This window comes from Hakea prostrata, chromosome 10 (assembly GCF_041222555.1).
Source record: "Hakea prostrata isolate BN-2017 chromosome 10, UWA_Hpros_2, whole genome shotgun sequence".
Lineage (NCBI taxonomy): Eukaryota > Viridiplantae > Streptophyta > Magnoliopsida > Proteales > Proteaceae > Hakea > Hakea prostrata.
This window is the reverse complement of record NC_142609.1, coordinates 2,014,166-2,036,448: the sequence shown is the minus strand read 5'-3', so window position 1 is coordinate 2,036,448 and position 22,283 is coordinate 2,014,166. Positions and strand designations below refer to the sequence as shown.

The following is a 22,283-nucleotide window of genomic DNA, read 5'->3' as shown; positions in this document are numbered from 1 at the left end:
CATAGAATTTCATTTTCCCATGCTCCTTTACGTGGCTTCCATTTGTTGTAAAAGGAATCACTGGAAAGGGAGTGAAAGTTTCATATTTAAATTATAAATGTTAATGATCATCATCCCATGTTATTCATATATGCATTTGAAGTGTCATTTTGATAAACTTCACCGGCTCTCTTTTGGGTTACATAAATTACAAGTTATTTAGCACTAAAATTTGCAGTACATTGAGAAACCAGAGGACATGTTTTGATCATTCGGTTTTCTTTTGCTCTTCAAAGCTAGATAGATAAGTTTTTCTTTCTTTTTTGGATCCAGCATGACTTCTGCAGAAGATACTGAGAAACTAAAAAATTAAAGATAGATAGATAAGTTTTTCTTTCTTTTTTGGATTCCATAGCATGAATTCTGATCAGAAGATAACTAAGAGAACACTTGCATAAAAAATTTAAAGCTAGATAGAGAAGTTTTTCTTTCTTTTTTGGATTCCATAGCATGAATTCTGATCAGAAGATAACTCAGAGAACACTTACATAAAAAATTTAAAGCTAGATAGAGAAGTTTTTTTTTCTTTTTTGGATTCCATAGCATGAATTCTGATCAGAAGATAACTCAGAGAACACTTACATAAAAAATTTAACGAGGAAAAGATACTTATTGGTTTTAGTTAATCAAAAGGACATCTAATAAGGCAGACCACTGATTCAACCCAAACCAAAGCAGTATTAATACACAACTACGAAGAAATAACAATGAAAAAATTGGATTCCAGGTGTGAAATTTCACCCCCTTCGAGTTCATTAGATTGACAAAAAGAGAAGAAACTGAAAAGAAGGAACAAAGCAGCCTCCTTGAGATGTGCTCGATCAAAAGCGTTTTCCTGACATCGGGGGGGTTTGTCTTAAATTTTCGCAATATTCTTCCATGATCAGAAGCATTTCCTATGCACAATCGATGGACCAGACTCGTCGTACTCAGCCTTTGCAATCCACATCTGCACCCAGCAACAAAAAATTGTCTTACAAACCATTCACAAGGGAAAGAATCCCAAGAAAATGCATAAACATGTTAAAATTACCTGCTGGAAAGTGCTGAGGGATGCCAAGATGGAGCCTCCAATCCAAACACTGTACTTCCTCTCTGGAGGGGCCACCACCTTAATCTTCATGCTACTGGGAGCCAGTGCTGTGATCTCCTTGCTCATTCTGTCAGCAATGCCAGGGAACATGGTTGAGCCACCACTGAGGACAATATTACCGTACAGATCCTTCCTGATATCAACATCGCACTTCATGATAGAATTGTAAGTCGTCTCATGGATACCAGCAGCTTCCATACCAATCATGGATGGCTGGAAGAGAACCTCTGGGCATCTGAAACGTTCAGCGCCGATGGTGATCACCTGACCATCAGGGAGCTCATAGCTCTTCTCCACAGAGGAACTGGTCTTGGCTGTTTCTAGTTCTTGCTCATAGTCCAGGGCAATATAGGCCAGCTTCTCTTTCATGTCCCTCACAATTTCACGCTCTGCAGTGGTGGTGAAAGAGTACCCACGCTCCGTCAATATTTTCATGAGGGCATCTGTGAGATCGCGACCTGCCAAGTCAAGACGCAGGATGGCATGTGGTAGAGCATACCCTTCATAGATGGGAACCGTGTGGCTAACACCATCCCCAGAATCCAGAACAATACCTACATGATGAAACAACATCACCAATAAAACCATGAAAACAAATTACCATGAAAAATGTAGAGAAGTCAACAACAATCCCAAAAGATGGTCATCATGATCAATCCAAGAATCTACACCATTTGATGAGTTAGAAGAATAAAATGATTGTCAGATTTCCTTTCCCCTCCAAAATCAGGTCAAATTTTCAGTTCTTAATAAAATAGGAAGTTAAGGAAGAAATTTTAACCCATAAGATGATGATGTTGTTGCTTACCAGTTGTACGACCACTGGCATAAAGAGAAAGAACAGCCTGAATTGCAACATACATGGCAGGAGCATTGAAGGTTTCAAACATTATTTGGGTCATCTTCTCACGATTGGCCTTAGGATTGAGAGGTGCTTCAGTGAGAAGAACGGGATGCTCTTCTGGGGCCACACGAAGCTCGTTATAAAAGGTGTGATGCCAGATCTTCTCCATGTCATCCCAATTGCTGACAATTCCATGCTCAATTGGATATTTCAAAGTTAAAATACCACGCTTGGATTGAGCCTCATCCCCAACATAAGCATCTTTCTGCCCCATACCAACCATGACACCAGTATGGCGGGGGCGACCCACAATACTAGGGAACACAGCCCTTGGAGCATCATCTCCAGCAAATCCAGCCTAATTAGTAAGACATTTGAATGAGGCAAAATATGAGTTCCAAAGTTTTAATGGATGAGTGTTCAATGTTACTGAATAGATAGATAGTGAAGCAGTTTCTTGGCAGCCATGTACAAAATTAAAGCATAAGAATAAATTTGCAATAAAAAATGGCTCATTACCTTGACCATTCCTGTTCCATTGTCACAAACAAGAGGCTGAATATCCTCAGCATCCGCCATCCTTTATTGCCTACTGAAGAAAGGCAACAAATTTGATAAGGAGATTATGGCAGATAACATCAATGTTAGCTGTCACCTCAAAACTATCTATGAGAGATGGTAGATATTGAATGATGAAAAATTAAACAACCAACAAAATGGAAATCTAGAAGAGCCACAGTGTAAGTGTATCAAAGTCCAATATGGTTGTAACATGGGTTAGTCTTGCTATTTAAAAAATGTGTGCACAAAGCACTTTCCTGGTAAAAACACCAGGCCAGATATGATGGCAAAGCATGCTCACTATATGCTTTTCCAGATCATTAAATGTAAAATAATTTTCAAATTGATTAATCTAGAAATGGCTAACTCATTCCATCAGTTAGAAATCAAGAGGCAAAGTTTCATCACTGGTTCATTTTTATCAGATATACCAAATCTGCATGAGTTCCAAAATCCACCAGAACACGGAAAAAGAAGCATACTGAATAAAGGATAATAACAACAACAAAAATTATCCCTGACAAATTAGGGCTATAAACTACTGTATAGCAATACAAGAACATTACTGTCCTTATGGAGCAAGTAGTCAACATTACAACTCAAAAAACACTAGAAAATAACACCTAAACTAGGTGGTAAAAAAATAATTTAGAAATAAACAATACCAATAAGAAGTACTATTACGATATCTCCGATCTCAAACGAGACGATTCCAATTTCACATCTTGATTCAACTATATAATTGTCAAAACATCAACTGGAGCAAAAGAAGACGATATGTATCATGTAAAAACGTAATCTTTTATTCCAAAGAAATTATCGGTTGAACCATGTAATTCTGTCATTGCGAGGATAAAAACCATGAGGAGTCTCAAACAGCGTGCGCAAATCTTAAAATATGAGATAAACAAACTGCCCGTACAACCAGAATCTGATCAAAGTGACTTGGACAAACAAAATATTCAATTCCATACAGAAATGTGGAAAAATGTGGCCGAAGAACAACCACTGGTCAGATCAATTGGGTGAAGGACAATGCAACTAAACCTTGTAGAGAGAAAAAAAAGATTCAAAAGTTATCCAGCTTTCTCAATGAACAAGATAAACAGCTCCATATACTAGAACCAGAAATTAATTCCAAAAATAAACGACATGCAGATCTAGAACGAGGGTCAATCCAAAAAAGATCAATGACAGACATGACATGCCCTACACAAGAAAGAAGATTCATTCGTGATCCTGAAACCCATAATTACAGGAAATGCAGATCAAATGTTTGAAAAATTTACTTCCATTTTTAATCAAAGTAAAGCCCAAAATAACAAAACCCTCAAATTAATGGTTTTAACCAAACAAAAAAAGAAGAAAAGAAACTAAGATAAAGAGTATCGTTTCCTAATCCTCATCAAATGGCAATCGACCGAAAAGTTCATCAACAGACGGATCCACCAAAAATTCTCCCCAAACAACATGAGAAAATCACTGTTATTACCTTTGGAACCCTAGATCGCACGTTAATGAGAGCCTTCGAAACGCTCCTTCTCTGAATATCAGAGTTCGTTCCACCTCCTTCTTTGCCTTCTTCTCTGGTTAACGACCTCCGATGCGGAGCTGCCCGCCCTTTGTTTTGAAAGGCAAAACCTTCGTCTAAAATGAGACTGCGCGAGAAAGCAAATTCTGCTTAAAAGAACTCCGAAATTCACTTTCTTTCAATCTCTACCGTTGCTTCTTTTTAACCACATCTACGGTCACGACCACGAGTCCGGTCACTTTGGGTACAGCTGTTTTCCGGTACTATCCGTTCTACATGTTCTCCAGTGACACTTTTACCCTCCACATTTAAAGATATCACTAGTAAATCCTTCGCCTGATTTGAGGGCATCAAGTTGGAAATGTTTCTTTTACCAAAAAAGTTGGAAATGTTTTTCTTTTCATTGCTCTATGCTAGGTTTTGAGGTCTAGACATCGTTTATGACATGAACCCCACATTATATTCCATGTAGCTAATTTTCAGATTCTTTTAATGCCATTTTGAATTATTTAATTTATCAATTTTTAGATTATCTACAGAGTGAAAATATATCCAGAATACTCCTATCGTTAAGTAATTACAGTTAAATTCTGATGTAAACAAGTTAAATTTTTCAAAAGAATAAAAATAACTTTGAAAGAAAAATCTTATGTTTGACTCATCTCTGTCTCCCTCTATCATCTGCGACTTCTTTTTCTTCCAATCATAAATGGTTCAGTTTGAAAGATTTGATACACGGATAGTATTTTCGAACTTAAGATGTAAGAGTAATATTGAAAATGAATAAACAAAAACTATTATTTTCTTCTATTATTTCTAGAATGACAAAAATGGGCTTAAGATTTGATTGGATTGTCCGTAAAGAATACATTGGTCATAAACAAAATGTGGATGGGTAAATTCGTCTTTACAAAAGGTTCCGGCAAAAGAATTGATTTTCTAATTTGAAAGCATCACTTTCGCTTTTTGTGGGTTGGGGTAATTATTTCGGGTCATGGATATTTATTTACTTTAAAAAGAAAAAGAAAAAAAAAAAGAACAGGCTGTAGATCGTGTCGCGCATGTTTGTTTTCACGTGCGAGGATGATTGTCCTCTCTGTTGCCACGTGGGTGGTTCGAGAGAACGAACCGGTCAAATTTTCCGTGACTATCGTGGAGAAAGGGTGTAAACATGGTGCGCACTCCTGTAACAGCTGCGTAGGATTCGGGCTTGGTTCCGGGTTGTATGGACGAAAATGGATCCGATGACCTGATATTTTGACCGACTTTTGCAAGACGTGTTGACCTCTGAGGAAAATAATTCGTTCCGACCAGATAGATGATCCGACATTTTTTACGGATTCTGTTGCAAGATCCGAGCTGATCCAAATGAACCGTTTCGATCTCCTTAGCCCAGCCCAAGTATCGTTATTTCTGACTAGACAGTTGGGCTAGGCCGTCATGGGCTCTGGGCTCCAATTCAGCACCTACATGGGCTAATAGTATAGTTGGCTTGGGCTTGAGTAGAGGATGCTATCCAAAGGAGACGGTGGAATTCATTAATTGAAAATTCTGTCCAGGTATAATTGCATAAAAGTCCTTTTTTGAGACTTAGGACCCATTTGATAATTCACCAAAAAACAGTTTTTAGTGTTTGGCTTCAAAAAACAGAAAAATCGGCCGAAAACAGTTTGATAAACCATCTTGTTTAGCAACTTAAATTGAAATTTATGAACATTTCTACTTCGAGAAACACTTTTAACGCGACAACTATTTATTGTCGCTTAGTTGTTGCGTCTGTTTCTTGAAGCAACAATTGGGTGTGGGTTGGGTTTAAATGAAACATTTTTAAGAGTATTTATGGAATTTAACATGTTAAACCTAACAACTTGCTAAAATCCTCTCAATACTTTGATAAAGCTTTTCCATCCATGGTAGGAGGACAAGAGTTTTAATCGGATTTGAAATTAGAGTTGCAGGAGCAATGCACAACTATTTATTGTTGCTTAGTTGTTGCGTTTGTTTCTCAAAGCATCAACCCTTTGTTTCTCGAAGCATCAATTGGGTGTGGGTTGGGTTCAGATGAAACATTTTTAGGAGTATTTATGGAATTTGGCACTCTAAACCTAACAACTTGCTAAAATCCTCTCAATACTCTGATAGAGCTCTTCCATCCGTGGTAGGATGAGGACAAGAGTTTTAGTCGAATTTGAAATTAGAGTTGTATGAGCAATACAAGAGAATCAGACGTCCACATATATTGTTTTTACTTTCAGTAGCAGGTTTTTTCAAATGCCTAAAAAAGTGTTTTATGCTTCAGATATGCTTTTTGATGTTTCTCGAAGTAGAAACACTTGGTTATCAAACAGGTCTTTAGGTATTGAAAATTATGAAAATTTATATTTCAAGAAATAGTTTATAGTTGTTGCGTTTGTTTCTCGAAGGAAAAATTAGGGTGCGGGCTAGATTTAAATGAAAGAGTTTAGAGAGGGATATTAATTAAAGTTGATATTCTAAACATAAGAACTAAGCTAGAATCCCAGTGATAATATTTTCGCTTATAAAAGCAAGTTTTATCAAACACCTAAATAAGTATTTTTGCTTCCATAAACAATTAAAACTATTTTCGAGTGTTTTTTTTTAAAAGATACATTAGGTGGGCTATTTATAATGGCATCCCTACCAGCAGCATTATTTGCAAGTGGGTAATAGCTCAAATTTGTTTTTATTGTGCAATAATGGCAAAGAAACCATTTGGTACCTAATTTTATCTTGCAATTGGAACAAACATGTCTAGGCTTCAGGCCCTTTAAGTCTAAGAACTTAACTCTTATCTTATCCCTCCTTCCTGATTGCAACTTTGTGTTAAGATACTTGTTGGCTAAATGTATTATAAATTCGAAGGATACAATAATGAAATTGCAATACAATTGAAAATTGAATATTCTTAGCAAATTTGGAGAACTTGATGTTGCAATTGAACAAACTACCAATGAACAAGGTTGAGTCGCACCTTGAGTGATGCTTTTAAGGTAATTGATGCACTTTACTACCAAGAGTTATTTACAGCACCTCCAAGATAAATCATTCTTCAACTAGAAGATGAGGTAGTTATTCTAGTTAATTCTTTTTTTTTTTTTTGGATAAATTATTCTAGTTAATTCAATGAGCTAAAAAGTGCAAAACAACACTAAGATAAATTCAAAGAAAGCAAAAAACATTGTAAAATAATAAGCAACCAATAATGCAAGTGTAAGGAAATATTCAAAAATGAGTTGAGTTTATATAAGCCCAAGCCACACCTTATATCTTTTTGAAATTCCCATGATAATGAATTAGATCATTAAATTATATTGACTCACCTGATAATCAATTTCTTACTATTGAAAAATCAATGTCTCTCCTTTTTTTTTTTTGGTAGAATGTCTCTCCTTCACTAATGGAAATAAATCACCTTAACCCAGCCTCTTTACTAAATAAAGAATTAATTCTCATATTCACCTTATTGCCATGAATTGAATTAATATTGTTAGGTTTTTTATTAAAATCTATATTAAGTTTCAAATTAGTTTTTGTAATTTTTTTATTTAATTATTGTTAATGTGTGGGACCCATGAGGTAAGGGTGGTAATGAGGCATCCATGAGTAAAGGAGGTCCTTCATCACCTTGGTTATGAGGCTCTTCATGACATTGGTCATGGGTCTTAAAGGTCTTGATCATGGTGGTGTAGTGGCTTATATGAAGGGTGTAATTTACTTAAATTCTAACTCTTGACCATCAATTCTCATTTCAACTTCATGACCATTTATGGTCATTACCATGAGTGGGGTTAAGTTTATTGAATGAATTAAATCCAATTCATTGCCTTAAGAATCTTAAAGAGTGTAAGGTGTGGTTTGGGCCTATATAAACCCAACCCTTCCTTGCATGTGGTGTGCAATTGAGACACTTTTCACACTTGCATAATTTATGTTACAAAGTTAATTTTTTTCTTTGAGTTGGTCTAAGTGTTGTATTGTAGCTTTTGGCTCCTTGAATGGACTAGAAGAACTATCTCATCTTCTAGTTGGAGGTTGCTTTTATCTTGGAGGTGGTGGTGAGAAGAACCCTTGGTAGTAGGGTGCATCAATTACCTTAAAGACAGCACTCAAGGTGTAACTCAACCTCATTCATCGGTGGTTTGTTCGATTGTAACATCAAGCTCTCCGGATTGACTAAGGTTCTTCATCTCTCAATTATATTGCAATTTCATTTTTGTGTTTTGAAAAATTTGTAATACAATTACCCCTAGCAAATTCATTTAATAACTTTAGCCCCACTTATGGCAATGGCTATGAATGATCATAAATGTGCAATCTGAATTTAAGGTCAATGGTTTGAATTTGATTAATTCACTCTATAAGTATGTCCACCTCATCATCATGATCCAGGCCTTTAAGGTTCCTATATCAATTATAATTGATAATCATAAGTCCAAGGAACCGAACCGAGAGAAATGGCGAAATCCACCCCCCATATATAAAATTTCGCCCCAATTTAAATTATTTCCATTTAAATCTCCTGCTTAGCCACATTTAACGTGTTACTTTCTAAGGCCTAAATAATTCAAACATAGTTGGAATGATTAACCGACGATTCTATTACAAAATCCCTTCATAATTTAATTTGTTTCCATAAATTATTTCATGTATATACTCTTCCCTAACCACATTTGGCATATTGACTTTTGAGGATTAGATCACTAGAATATAGTTGGTAAGATTGCTTATTAATCTTGAAGATTTTGCTATAAAATGTTTTTCTATTTATAAATTATTCTATGTAGACTCTCCTCCTAATTACATTTAGCATATTAACTTTTGAGTCATGAATCATTGGGATAAAATTGGTAAGATTGTAATAGAATCACAAGAGAAATCGCCTAAAAAGTGCAAGAAATAACATAAAAAGTAAAAAAAAAAAAAAAAAAATCCGATATATCACGAGATCTCGCAATATATCTCCAAAAATCGCCGAGATATCATCGATATTATGCAAAATTCGTTTCGCCCCTGGTTTCGTTTCACCAGGGGGTGAAACAGCGGAATTTCGCAATATTTCGCAAAATTTGCCGAAATATAGTTCTATGATATTTGGTATAAAAATGCGGGACTCAACGAACGAGCTATCACAACCCCAGTTTTCACATGCTTGGTGGGGCCCACATTATGGACATTTAACTAGGGCACGTGATAGTTCCTTCCTTTATCAACCTGTTTATAACTACTAAAACAAAACACTAGACAAATCATTTTCACAGCAAAACAAACAACCTGCTTGACAGTCTGACTTGTAAACATATATTTATAAAGTTTGAAGTTTTTTAATATCTACATTTGCCCTTTCAACAATGTCTAGTCAAGAACATACAGTTGCAAAAGAATATATATGTATATATTCACAGTCCAGTTACACAAACATCAATCGCAACGAAAGGAATGTGAGTTTACATCTTCAACTTTAAGGGTACTGTCAGGTGGCAGCACCCTTGCCCTTATCACGTATCTGAGGACCTGTCAACATTTTCAATAGTGAGTTTTGCGGCCCAGTAAGCAATATAGACAACCATGTAAGTAAGTCAGGCAATTCATCATGTATCAATCATCACATCACCGTCATATAACATCATGTATTCCAATTTTATTTTCATTTTCCTTTTTTCTTTTTCATTATTAAGCCAGACCTAAGAGTTACCTGTAGAGAGAGCACCATCAGTCTAAACCACACAAGTTGCATCAGTCTCAGTCTCAATCTTAAAGGTTCTCATGAAGAGATTCTCTTTCAGTCTTTAGGCACAAGGCTAGGTGTTCTCTCTTTCCTCTCCTCTCTGCTCTGCTATCCCTCTTCTCTCTCTTGCTGCAACGAATTCTCCTCTCCTCTTCTCATTTTGTCTCTCCCCTCAGGGCACCTCTCCTCTAATCTTCTCCCCTCTTATCTCTGTTGCCACGCAAGTGGGAGGAAAGGTGGGAGGTGCTCCCTCTTTTCCTCCTCCACTCACCGCCTTTCCCTTTTTTTTTTTTTTTAAAACCCATACGGTACACTGCACCACTCTAGGGGAGAGAGTCCCTCTCTCTCCTCTTTTCTCACATTTAATAATTAATAATTAATAATTATTATATATATATAAAACTATCAAATGGACTTTTTTATGGGCTCGTGGGCCTGCTCTACTTCTTACACAGAGCCCACTTAAGGGTGCGAATATTCATACTTTTGGGTTCAAAAATTTAAGCTGATCTTTTCTTCGCTTTCAGTTCAGTCTAATTCCACTGTTGTGGGATCCACAAGCGATGTCTGACCTTGACCACGGCACCCAATGACACGTTCACCCACAATAATAAAATAATAATAAAAAAAAGATGCGGGCATTACACGAGCAATTTTGGATTTTCCTTCAGCGCTGCACATTTAATCATTTATGTGAGTAGTTGATCTTTAAAATATGAGCTTCAAACAGTTTTAAGTGAAGTAATTGGTTCGGCTAAGCCCTTTTCAAACCAAACCGGTTCAAGGAAGCATTCAAATTTCAAACATATTGTTTCCCTCTTCTTCTTCATTCGCTAGTCTAAACACAAAATTGGAGAGAGAGGTCAGAGATTTATGAGATCTGGTTTATTCGAAGACGACGAGGAGTTAGGGCTCCTAAAATCTGCAGCGTGAACAGAGAGAGAGGGAGAGCTGTGTCTTCTGCAAACAAGTCTGCGTGAAAGAGAGAGAGGTCAAAATCGAGGGAAAAAAACAGGATTTTCTTCGTTCTTCTACTTCACTCCATCCTGCGAACGGATTTCATTTTTTCTCAGTTTTCTCACTCCCAACTACATCGCAGGCAAGGCCACTGTTACAGCCATTTTCAGGTCGAGCATCACAGCTCTACAGGTATATTTTTCCTCCTTAAATCTGTATTATTTTTCGTTATAAATCACATCTTATGATTCCTGCCTCCTTTCTACTGATACAATTTTCTATTTCGTCTCTTTCATACTGTAATCTGTCTAGTTTAACTTATGGGTGACACTTCACAGTTTCTAAAGATGTATGTGATTCTTACTTCCCTCTAATTTCGTATCCATTATTTTTTCTTGCTGTTCAGCCCTAGAAATTGAAACCCTAGGCTAACAAAATTCAGAACAGATTTATTTCTTATTATTTGGATTAAGTGGGATCGACTCTTTTCTTCTAGCTTTTTCCCAAAAATATTACTTTTGTTCTTGCATCTTCTTCTTCTTCTTCCTTGACTGAGACTTCCTTTTCTGCATGTTCTGAAACCTGATGTATGGTCCTTTTGTGTTTTCCTATTTGTTGGCTTGTAATTGAAGACATTGTAGAGATACAAATATCTTTGGGGTTTGATAACTTTGTCTAAAAGATCTTGTCTGCATGGGGTACATTGATATGGAGATATCATTGGTATATTGCTGTTGGTTTTTATTTAAAGTCTTACGCAATAAAGGAATCTTCCAAATCCCATGAAGGGTTGGGATTGGATATTTCAATTGGGTGTTTGCAGTGCTGTTTGGTACTTCCATGTTTGTGCGTGCACACTGATAGTGGTGTGTGCTTATTAAACCCCCTCCCCCTTCTTTCAATCTTACCAAGAAGCTGCTTAAGGAGAGTGAAATGTCATAGCATTCTTTGTTGCTCCATAAGTGGGTGGTGGCTCCTTTGCTATCCACCTACATTTTGTATGAGATCTGTTGCCACATTTAGTTAGTTCATCAATTTTGTCTATCCTCTTGAGTGTTTCTCGTAGATATCAGCACACTGAGACTTGGTCATTGTTATAGCAATATTTGGCAAATCTTGAGAGTTTTCAGCCAGAATGGTTTTAACTTCATTGTTAATGCCTTATTTATTTGTCTGGAGCTTCTTCACCGAAATTAGGGTGGACATAGTTGGCCTTAGGGCAGTTGGGTACTCTCATCTCAATACTTCGTTGTGTGCTCTCAGTTGCACTCTGCAAATTGGATGTATTCTCTGTTGCCTAGTGCTTCCATGTGGTTAAGGTAGGCTATGTATGCCTTTATCGCTGTGGCCTTTCTGAAAACATTATTTTTCTATTGGATTATCCAACAAAAACTTAATTATTTTTTTTCTTTGGAACACTCAAAAGCAATTTTAGAAAGATGATTGATCCTCATCCCCTCCCTCCAAACTCCCCCCCTTTTGTTGTTTCTAGGTTTTCCTAGAGCATGGTTGGGGTTCTGGTAAATCATCCTCCCAGTCCCGACTCTCTCTGGTCTATGCTAATAGTGAGAAATCTGGAAAATGACTTCTTTCTGTTTTTTCTTCCATGAATTTTCTGAAGTTCATAGTTTGTTTTCTCTTACTTGGAGTGATTATATTTTGGGATATTGAGTTTTTTGTGATGCTTGATGTGGATGGTGAAGTACGCTGATCAGAAAGTTTAAATTCTTGAAAGCCCAGAAACTGGCTTCTTTTGTGTAAGCAAATGGTTTTGCATATCCGTAAAATATTGTTCAGATTACCAATGTATTATCTGAAATTTGTTTATCAGCTAGCCAGTAGGAATCTGATCACTGTTATGACTAGACTTTACCAAGCTGCATACTTCTTAATACATGGTCACTTTCTTTTATTAATTAGTCCAACCTTTTCTTCTGTAAGACCTGTAACCACACAAAAGAAACTTTGAAACATTACAAGGTGGTTGTTGCCTGATTGATGCTTTTTTATTGTGACTGGTTCAGGGTTTCAACATAATCTTTCTAGTCTTTCCTTTCTCTAGTTTGCACCTGTTGGGCCTTTTGGGGATGTTTCCCTTTACAATTTGGCTTTAAATGCGCAGCACTGAGCTGCGAATGGACTAGATGCAACGACGTCCTCAAGATCGATACTAACAGTCAATTTAAAACATATGAGGTTTGAATTGTTTTAAGTGATATAACCGGTAGGTCGACCGGTTCGGTTCAAGAACGTTTCAAACCAAATCGGTTCAAAAGGATCGAACCGAGTGAAGTTTGAAATGCCAAATCGAGGGAAAAAGCCCTCTTCTAGGCACTTGTTGACAAATTAAATTTAGTTTTTCTAGGTGTTATTGTTTTGGGATTTTTAGTGGTGTATTTGTAGTTGATAGCATAGGAAAATGCTATGTTTTTCTATTGGCCTTTCATACCTAAGAACTGAATGACATGCACTAAATGTGAGTAGATTGTACAACAATTGTATTGGGAATTAATGAAATGTCTCCTTGTGAAGTTAATGTAAAGTTCTGGCACTGAAATATAGTATTTTGGAGCATCTCCATAGTTATAAAAACTGTCTCATGACAAGCATATCATGATAGCAACTTCAGTTGGTCTATTTAACGACTTTTCAGTTTTGCATGTTTTGGTGTGTTGTTCTATGAGTTGTTATTTGTTTTTAGCTTCATAGTTCTAATTTGATATGTTTGTTTGGATTTTATTTCTCGGAAACTATATCATGAGTCTTGACTATTAGGTGGTGTTATTTTAATGTTTGAATCTCTTTAGTAATTTTGATTTCCCCCCTTTGTCTCTACTGTTTTCAAGTGTTGGGGAATCAAGTGATCTTATAACTAGTCTTTTCACCAGTCCTGTCAATGTAAAAATTTCAAAAGATTTTTCCACTTTTAAATAACACCAGTAATAACTGCAGATGATGTTTATATGATGTTGTTGTTGATGCCACTGTTGGTGTTGCATCCATTGGTTCTTGTTAATGGATTATTCATTGAAAGAAGAAGAAAAGGATCAGAGACACAGTTCTAGTTCCTAAATCCTGGTCCAGGTTGAGATTGAGACACGGTTCTACCTTTACAACCCTTGTAAATATACAGCCTTTGTATGGTGTGGGTAAAACCGATTGCTATGGAAATATGGGTTTAGGTATGCTTTGTCTGTTCTTGAGAAAAGGAGGATGGATTGTCTTGTTTTATATTGAATAATTTGAACTCCCAATCTCGAATTGCATTATTCTTTTGTTGCTGCAGCTATTGTCTCAGGGGTAAAGGAGGGTACAGCACAAGATAAAATCAAGATCATTAGGGAAGCTGGGGTGACAGTTGTGGAGTCGCCAGCAAAGATTGGTGCTGCCATGCTTGATGTCTTCAAACAACGGGGTCTTGTGAGTTAGTTTAGACAAGAGCAATGTCTTCAAACATCTGACTTTTGTTACCTTATTTTACATAAATCATTCATGCTATGAGTGAAAACAATGTTTTGTAAGTCCATTACTCTTTTCACCTGAAGGCCAAAAGCTATTTTCACCTGCGTGGTAACACCTAAGGTTTGGTAGCCAAAAATGGATCTCATTTTTCACTTAATCATCATGTTCTCCTTTATGTTGATCATTGTGTAGAGTACATCAGAATCAGAAAGTAAGAGCTGCTTTACTAGAAAGCATCATCTCCACAGCATTGACAGCTGCAAGTCCGACAGAGCAGCTTGACACAGATGCCTTGTGTAGCGCAAATGGCCTTGCATGCATTGTTGTTCATCTTGAGTTTTTGTTACTGCGCTGTACAGTTGAAGAGAAAAATATGAAAATTTTATGAGTTTTGGTTTCTTTTTGTCAATTTAGAAGTCACAGAATTGTTATAACTTCATTAGTTTGTCATTTATATGATTTAGTTGGGAGGCTTATCATGAGCGGATTTTTGTATATAATAGAATAATGTATTTTTATAGTTTGTCATTTATATGATTTAGTTGAGAGCTTACCGTAAGTGGGGTATTTAGATTTAGTAGAATATGGTAGAGCCTAAGGAGTGGGCATGATTGATGATAATAATATTCTTCAGAAACATCATATGCTTTTTCAATATCAAGGATGTTGATTGCACTGCAAGTATTTGTCTCATACTTCTTGATATGCTTTTCATCTTTTCAAGATTATATGGTTAGTGGAGATATTTATAATCATTTTAAAAAATGCAAAAATTAAGGGAATTATAAATTTTTTTATAAAATCTGGGGGGTGATAGTAGTGAAACAATGGAGAAAAGAACTCTAATTTTGATAAATATGTTACTTATAATGGATAAGTCTTGTGTATATATTTTTTTACACAAGACTAGTTGAGAAAATATTTAAATTTAAATTAAAAAACTAATTGAAAAACTTAAGTCAAGGACTAACAAATTATGTCTTTCAAGAAGACTCTAATTTATTTTGCTGTGGGAGAGACCATGTTGGACTCTTTTGTGTGTTTCCCTAACAAAACGAGGCTGGGAAATGCTTGCCCAAAAAATGAAACTACATTCGAAAATCCAATTCCTATTTAAGCGTCTCTGTTCTCTCTATGTGTTTGTCTTCTTCCCCAACCCCTATTTCTTCTAATCCGCTATTCTCGCCTCTGAATTTTTTCTTTGCCTTAAGCGACTACTAGTGAGCTTTTGAATAAGGAAAAAGCTCTGCGCTTTTCTCAACTACCTTCATCGCCCATTTCCACCCAGCGACACCTCTCCACGAATCAAGCCGAATCGAGCAATAAAGAAAGACTTGACCGCTTCAAGGAAGGGCATACATATAAAGCATCCACCCCCTTATGCGTCTTGCAGATTGGAACTTTTTGGGGATCCGATAGCGGTTGACCTATCGGAGTGCCCGTCCATCGGGAAGCGCGACACCCTCGTGCGCTTTTGACTTCGAGCGGCCCTTTTTCTTTTGTTCAACGATCCGGGAGATTGGGATTGTATCACTAATCATCTCAAACTCTAACTCTTAACTCCATTCAAATTCAAATTGTAAGTATTGATTTTTTTCCCCTTCTCTTTGGCTAATCCTTATACATACAATCTTTATAAATACGGATAATGATGAAATAAATTGGCCCAAACTAGTTCAGTTAAACCTAACCCGAACAGACCAAGCAAGACCGACCAGGACGGATAATGATGAAATAAATTGGCCCAAACTAGTTCGGTTAAACCTAACCCGGAACAGACCAAGCAAGACCGACCAGGATATCAAGACGAACCTTATGAGACTTGTCGCCAAAGAAAAAGTATTCAATGAGACTCAATAATCAGTATTTGAGTGGGACTCAATCATTAAAGTTAATATTGTAGTAGAAACAATTTTTTAGTCCAAGACGAATTCATACATATAAAACCTATAAAAAGGTAAGAAAACACCCGAGAAAGATACACTGAATAGACTTATCACTATTGTTCATTGCTTTCTCCAGAGATCTGTGCGTGTATACTGATTGTTCATTGCTTTCTTGTCCAGAGATCTGTGCGAAAATCTAGTTCCTTACACAATTCTTTCTGTTTAGGAAGAAGGAAAGAATGATTGAGAATCAGAGAAAAGCAAAAAACCCTAGAAAGGAGAGGAAGAAAACGAAGCAACGTGAGAACTGTTCAGAACTGCCAACTGATCTTATGGAAGAAATCCTTTCGAGACTACCGGTGAAGTCCTTGATGCGATTCAGGTGTGTATCCAAACAATGGCAAAATTTATTTACCGATCCCGTTTTCGTTGTTAAGCACATGAAGAAACACCCAAATCCAACTCACATCCTTGAGACTGAAGGATTCGATTGCTTCTACTCCTCAAAGATTGAATCTTACATCACCAAAACTACCCAGATGAAAGGAGGAGGAGGAGGAAAAGGAGAAGTCCATTCCGTTAAGGAATGGGGATCGTTTCCATGTGATATTAGGTTCCAAGCTTCATGTGATGGCTTGGTTTGCTTAGGCTCACAAAAGAGTTCAACTAATCGAATTCATGAGACTCATATATGGTTATACAATCCAGCTACCAGAGAAAAGCTTCTACTTCCACGAAAGAGAGAAAAAGCTTCCACTATGAAAACTTTTTCAGTGCACGGTCTGGGCGTTAATCCCATAACCAAGGAATATAAAGTGGTGGAGATTGCTTACACTTGTAATCAAGGTATATCATCCGTCATGATATATACAGTTGGTGATGGTTCTCATAGGTGGAAACACGTCTGTGAATCTTTTCCTTACATTTTTGGATATCCAGAGCATGACACATCTGTTTGTGTGGGTGGATCTCTTCATTGGCTGGTCGCACCAATGACGAAAGCTTTTCTTTCTTTCCCTGCTCCTGCCAGTATTTTCTCTTCTACTGCCAGGAATGTCTATAATGTAATAGTATATTTTGATTTACAGCGAGAAGTGTTACAAGAGATGCCGTCACTGCCTTTCTATCAGTCAAATATGAAGCTTTGTCTTGGGCATCTAGGAGGGTGCCTGTCTGTATGTACTAGCCACCCAATGAAGGATTCGATGGACCTATGGGTGATGAAAGAGCATGGAGTGACAGAATCCTGGACCAAGGTTTTTTTTTGGATGAAATCTCCTTTGTTTAGAAATATGAACTCAAGGTTCATATCTTCAAGAGGATTTTTGAAAGATGGCCAGAAAATTCTAATGATGACAGATAAGACAAAGCCATTTGTGTTCAACCCAATGACAAAACGGATGACGACGATAATAGAAACTAGATGCTACCCTCATCTTTCCAATTTCAATTTCCTTGATAGTTTTGCAGAGACCCTGGTTTCTCTTAAGGTTGGAAGCAGTGGAACTTTGCCCATACCTAAAACAGAAGAAAGGGGGAGACGACAACTTAAAAGGTAAGAATTAGAAACTGTTTTATTTTGAATGTTGAACTTTAGACTAGTTTATGCTATCTATCATTCTTATATAAGAAAGCATTGCTGCATTGATTAACATGGGTGATGAGTTCCTTTAGGGGGAGGAGAGCCACAATTGATACACCAGCTGTAGTCACAGAGGTTCCAACAACAACCAGCGGAGTAGCGGAAGGGACCACTTCAGCTGTATCAGCCGGCGGTGCTCTCACACAAAGTATATAGTCTGCAGCTAATCCTGTTGCAGAAAGACCACGCCGAATAAGAAGAAGGCCTGCCAATCTATTTCAGGACTATTCTCTGCAGTTGTCAAAGTAGAGAGTTGATGATAATCATTTAGTAGCATGTACTAACACTGTTCAGGTGTTCATTGAGAAATTGAGTTCTGGATGCATGCCTTGATGAGAAATGCCTTAGCCTCGCTGTGGTAGTTCATTTTTCCACATTTTGCCACTTGGAGTTGCGATATTTTTAGATGCAATACTAGCTGCTAGTTACTTGCCCGTATCACCTGAGGTTCTGATGGTTCAGGAGAGAACTTCTCATAAGACTTTTATTGCCCTTGTTGAATTGAGCTATTCTTATTACTATTTGCAATTTGCAATTTGCTTTTCCTTGTCCTGAATTATTTCAAATTCTATATGATAACACATACCAATTGATAATAAAAAGAAACAAGTGAAACACTTAAAGCTAAAATTCATTGGCGTTTTTAACTTTTCTTCTATTTTTCCTGCAACTTTTTCAAATCCCATATCTTAACAGTCATTCTTGAATAATGAAATATGTTTGACTATAATTAAAGACAATAAAAGAGTGGAACTGATTAGCTAAGAATCACAGGGTTTTAATGGGGCTAAGTCGATGGTGTAGAAGAACAACACATCTGTTGTCTGTTGTTTCAAAGAGCATAACAGGATTATAGTATGTTAGACGTTCACCTGAGAATCTCTCAATCATTATCTCATTTACAGTTTAGGCTTTGGCCCATAAATAGCTGGTTTTTATAAATGGAGGTAGCATCGTCTTTTGATTTCTTAATTTTAATGAAGAACCGACACACTGTACCATGAGTACAACACTAAGAAAAATTCAAAGAAATAAAAGAACTTTTTAAAATGATAAACAACCATTGATGCAAGTGTGACGAAATATGCAAGAATGAGATTGAGTTTATATAAGCTCAAACCACACCTTATATCTTATTGAGATTCCCATGGTAATGAATTAGATCATTAAATTATGCTAATTCACCTCCCTCACAAAGGGGAGAATTGATTCCCTACTATTGAAAAGTCAACAATTTTGTCTCTTCTCCACTAATGAAAATAAATCACATTGACCCGACCTCTCTACTAAATAGAAAATTAATTCTCATATTCACCTCAACTCCACTTATGGCAATGGCCATGAATGGTCATAAATGTGTAACAAGAATTTAATGTCAATAGCTTGAATTTGAATACATTCCACTCTAAAAGTATGCGCACCTCATTACCATAATCAAGGTTTTTAAGGTTCTTTTATCAATTATAATTGATAATCATAACCAACTCACACCCTGTTATCTATGCATGAAAGATCTTATACCAAAGGTCATCAAGGGTCTCCCCTTTACTCATGAATCCCACACACTAACAAAATAATTAAAATTAAAAAAAAAATCTATAAATTTTTATTTTAAAACTTAAATATAAAATAAATTTTAATAAAAATCTAATAATATCACAATATGTGGGACAGAATAAGTCTTCAGTGAGCTAGTCCTTCTCTGGCTTTGTTAGGAATTGTTACCAATTTTGGCAATCCAGAAACAAATTAAGATTAAATAAATTAGATGTGTCTCCCTTGCACGGGCCCTTTAAGCTTTGCTAGTTCTTCCATTTTAAGTTTATTTTCAGATATCTCCAATCACTCTAGTACGTTTCAATGGAACCCATCTTCTAACCTTGATCTATGGATTGCAGGATATGGAGTAGATGAGCAAGATGGAGGGACCCAATGTTAAATTATTAAATTCTTAAATTTCAAACATAGCCCTCAAAAATAAAAAGGTAAAGATGTAAATATGTAGTCGAAAACTTGTATTCAATCTATATTTATGTTTGTTTAGAAGAATCTACATAAGAAAATAATTATCCGATTATCATCCGAATCCGACAGAATCCGTCCGAAAATCTATAGAATATTATCCGAAACCATCCAAATATAATAGGATGCGGATATGGATATACCACTATCCGATCCGAATCCGGTCCGTTTACACCCCTAGATGTATGTGATTTTCAACTCTGATAAATGCTTAGGGAAGAAGAATGCATATTTTTTATTTTAATCATGTAAAAATTTAAAAAAGAACAAATTGCACTGGCAATCCAAAATGGAGGCTTTAAAAGCACTAACACTCCATTTTTTATTTAAAAAACACATAAGTCATATTCTGTTAGAATGGTTATTTATATTATCACAAAGATTACTGTGTTTAATGAATTGGATTAATTATTTTACTAAAAAAATGGACAATGTGTTTAGGGCGGGAGGGGATAAGGACAGACCGCGGTGCGGGTTGAACTTGGGGTACCAAAATATTATGGACTTCCTTGGGGGGCGCTCCGTTTGGATGGCGTGGTTCCCTTCCTTGTTCCGGTTGGGGAGCAATGGTTTAATGAATTGAGGTGTCTATTTTTTTAAAACATAAAATGGGGTGTCAGTACTTTAAAGCTTCTATTTTGAAGTGTCAGTGCAATTTGTTCAAAAAAAATATATTATTTTTTATTCCTTGAAGCTCATTGGAGTTTTGGTATTCTCAGTAATTCCTTTCACTATCATGATCTATCTCCAACGGTACAATCAAAACTGCCCTTCGGAGGCAAATGCTCACAAGAACTCTTCAGGGCTCAAGACTTCAGCAAAGTGAGATAGGGGAATTGAATGAATTTAAGTCTCGAGATCTCAAATTTCATCATGCTTTACCAAAAATTATTTGACAACATTAAGGTAAGAAAACACTTTTAAAGAAGAATTACATGAAGGAATTAGAAAAACCAAACAAAATTCGGGAATAAATAACCTAAATAATCTCAAGAATATCATTCCCAGAATCCTATTCATTATAAAACAAACACAATGTAGGAGGTTCAAAAGGGGCCACATAACCTTGCTACATGGCAAAATTTGGAACACATTGTATGAAAGTCTATATTTCCCTTAAAAAAGTTACAATCTTCCTAGAGAAGTTTTCTTTTTCAACAAACTTGGTTATTAGGGTTTTCTTGTGTTGTTATCTTGCTACATGGTGAAATTCGAAACAAAGTGTATGCAGCTTATATCTCCATTAAAATTACAATTTTTCTAGATAAGTTTTTTTTTTTCAACAAACTTGATTATTAGGGTTTTTCTGTGTTGTTTATATATCGAGTGTTATCAATGTAAGGTTGGTAGAATGGTAAGATCTATACTTCTTAGTGGAGAGGTCATGGGTTCAACCCCTTCCAGACAACAAAGTTCCCTTTGAGGACGTAATTGAAGTACGCGAAAGCTAGCCCAGATAAACCTCAAACACCAAGGAAAAAAAATATACTGAGTGTCTAAATGTTGTTTCTAGACATATTTGATATTTTCATTTTATTGTTTCCATCTTATTTAAAAATTTCTTTACATCATAAGATATACAAGGGTTCACAAAAATAATTCATAATTTATGGTTATGCTATTATAAAAGTCGTATTGCCATACATGTTTTTGGATGGTACATTTAAAAATAAAAAATAATCATATACAAAACACAAAAAGAGTGATTCTACTTGGGAACACGTTGCTCTCAATGGTCAAAGGTCCAGATTCATTTTGAAATCCAAAACAAATCTGGGCCATTGAGTGAAGTGTTCATTCAATGATCCAAATTTACTTTGGACCCCAAAATGTATCTGGACCATGCACTGTTACCCCAAAAAAGAGTAGAGGTATAGTTACAAATTAATAATCTCTTCGTAATTATTTATAGCAAAAATGTTTGCGATATGATCAAGGTCACACAATTTTTTGGTAAAAGAATAGATTTATTTGAAATTTTTTTTTTTTGGTAAAGAATTTATTTATTTGAAATTTAAGCCTCTATGGAATGAACAACCTAAATTCTCTATTAAATTTGATCTAGGTGACACGTGTTAAAGGTTTATTTGACCAAATTAGTTCTTTTGACATGAATGCAAGAAACCATCCTTTGATGTCAACTGTCAAGATCATAAAGTGTGTGTGGAGAACCAACACCACCCATTTGATAAGAATATTATAAGATACAGTTATGTTATGGGAAAGGACTGGTAAAGGATGGGCATGTCACCAAAATAGGCATGCATCATCATCCTCTCTTGTCTTCTTTACCGACAGAATATCATAAATTGTTAAACATTTTTTAAAATTTTTTTTTTTTTGAAAATAAGTAATTTTTTATATATTGCAGATGAGTTATTAGTTATTACATGATATATAATCAGGCAGAATCAAGCTCATAACCCTTTTATTAATTTTCCATCTAAATTTAGTTTTTATTATTTTTTAAAAAATAGGTATAGACATTTTTAACTCTTAA

General features: G+C 35.9%; 1 protein-coding gene across 2 annotated transcripts; it reads right to left on the bottom strand.

Moving 5' to 3' along the window:
- Positions 1 to 503: 503 nt before the first annotated feature.
- LOC149001415 (actin) lies at positions 504 to 4,200 on the bottom strand. Of its 2 annotated transcripts, none has more exons than XM_089138994.1 (5): positions 4,030 to 4,200; positions 2,496 to 2,568; positions 1,941 to 2,334; positions 1,073 to 1,686; positions 504 to 988 (listed from the first exon to the last, which is right to left on the bottom strand). In XM_089138994.1, the coding sequence occupies exons 2-5, from the start codon at positions 2,553 to 2,555 to the stop codon at positions 923 to 925; spliced, it is 1,134 nt and encodes a 377-aa protein (XP_088995120.1). In that variant the 5' UTR covers positions 2,556 to 2,568; positions 4,030 to 4,200; the 3' UTR covers positions 504 to 922. The 2 variants fall into 2 exon arrangements, with proteins under 2 accessions (XP_088995120.1, XP_088995121.1); XM_089138995.1 differs by having other exon boundaries at positions 2,496 to 2,565.
- Positions 4,201 to 22,283: the final 18,083 nt, after the last annotated feature.

Excerpts from the sequence above, each read along its gene's own strand:
- LOC149001415 (XM_089138994.1), bottom strand. The coding sequence starts at position 2,555 with ATGGCGGATGCTGAGGATATTCAGCCTCTTGTTTGTGACAATGGAACA. Across the intron at positions 1,687-1,940 it reads TGCCAGTGGTCGTACAACTG|GTATTGTTCTGGATTCTGGG; the intron begins GTAAGCAACAAC and ends TTCATCATGTAG. Across the intron at positions 989-1,072 it reads CCCTCAGCACTTTCCAGCAG|ATGTGGATTGCAAAGGCTGA; the intron begins GTAATTTTAACA and ends TGCTGGGTGCAG.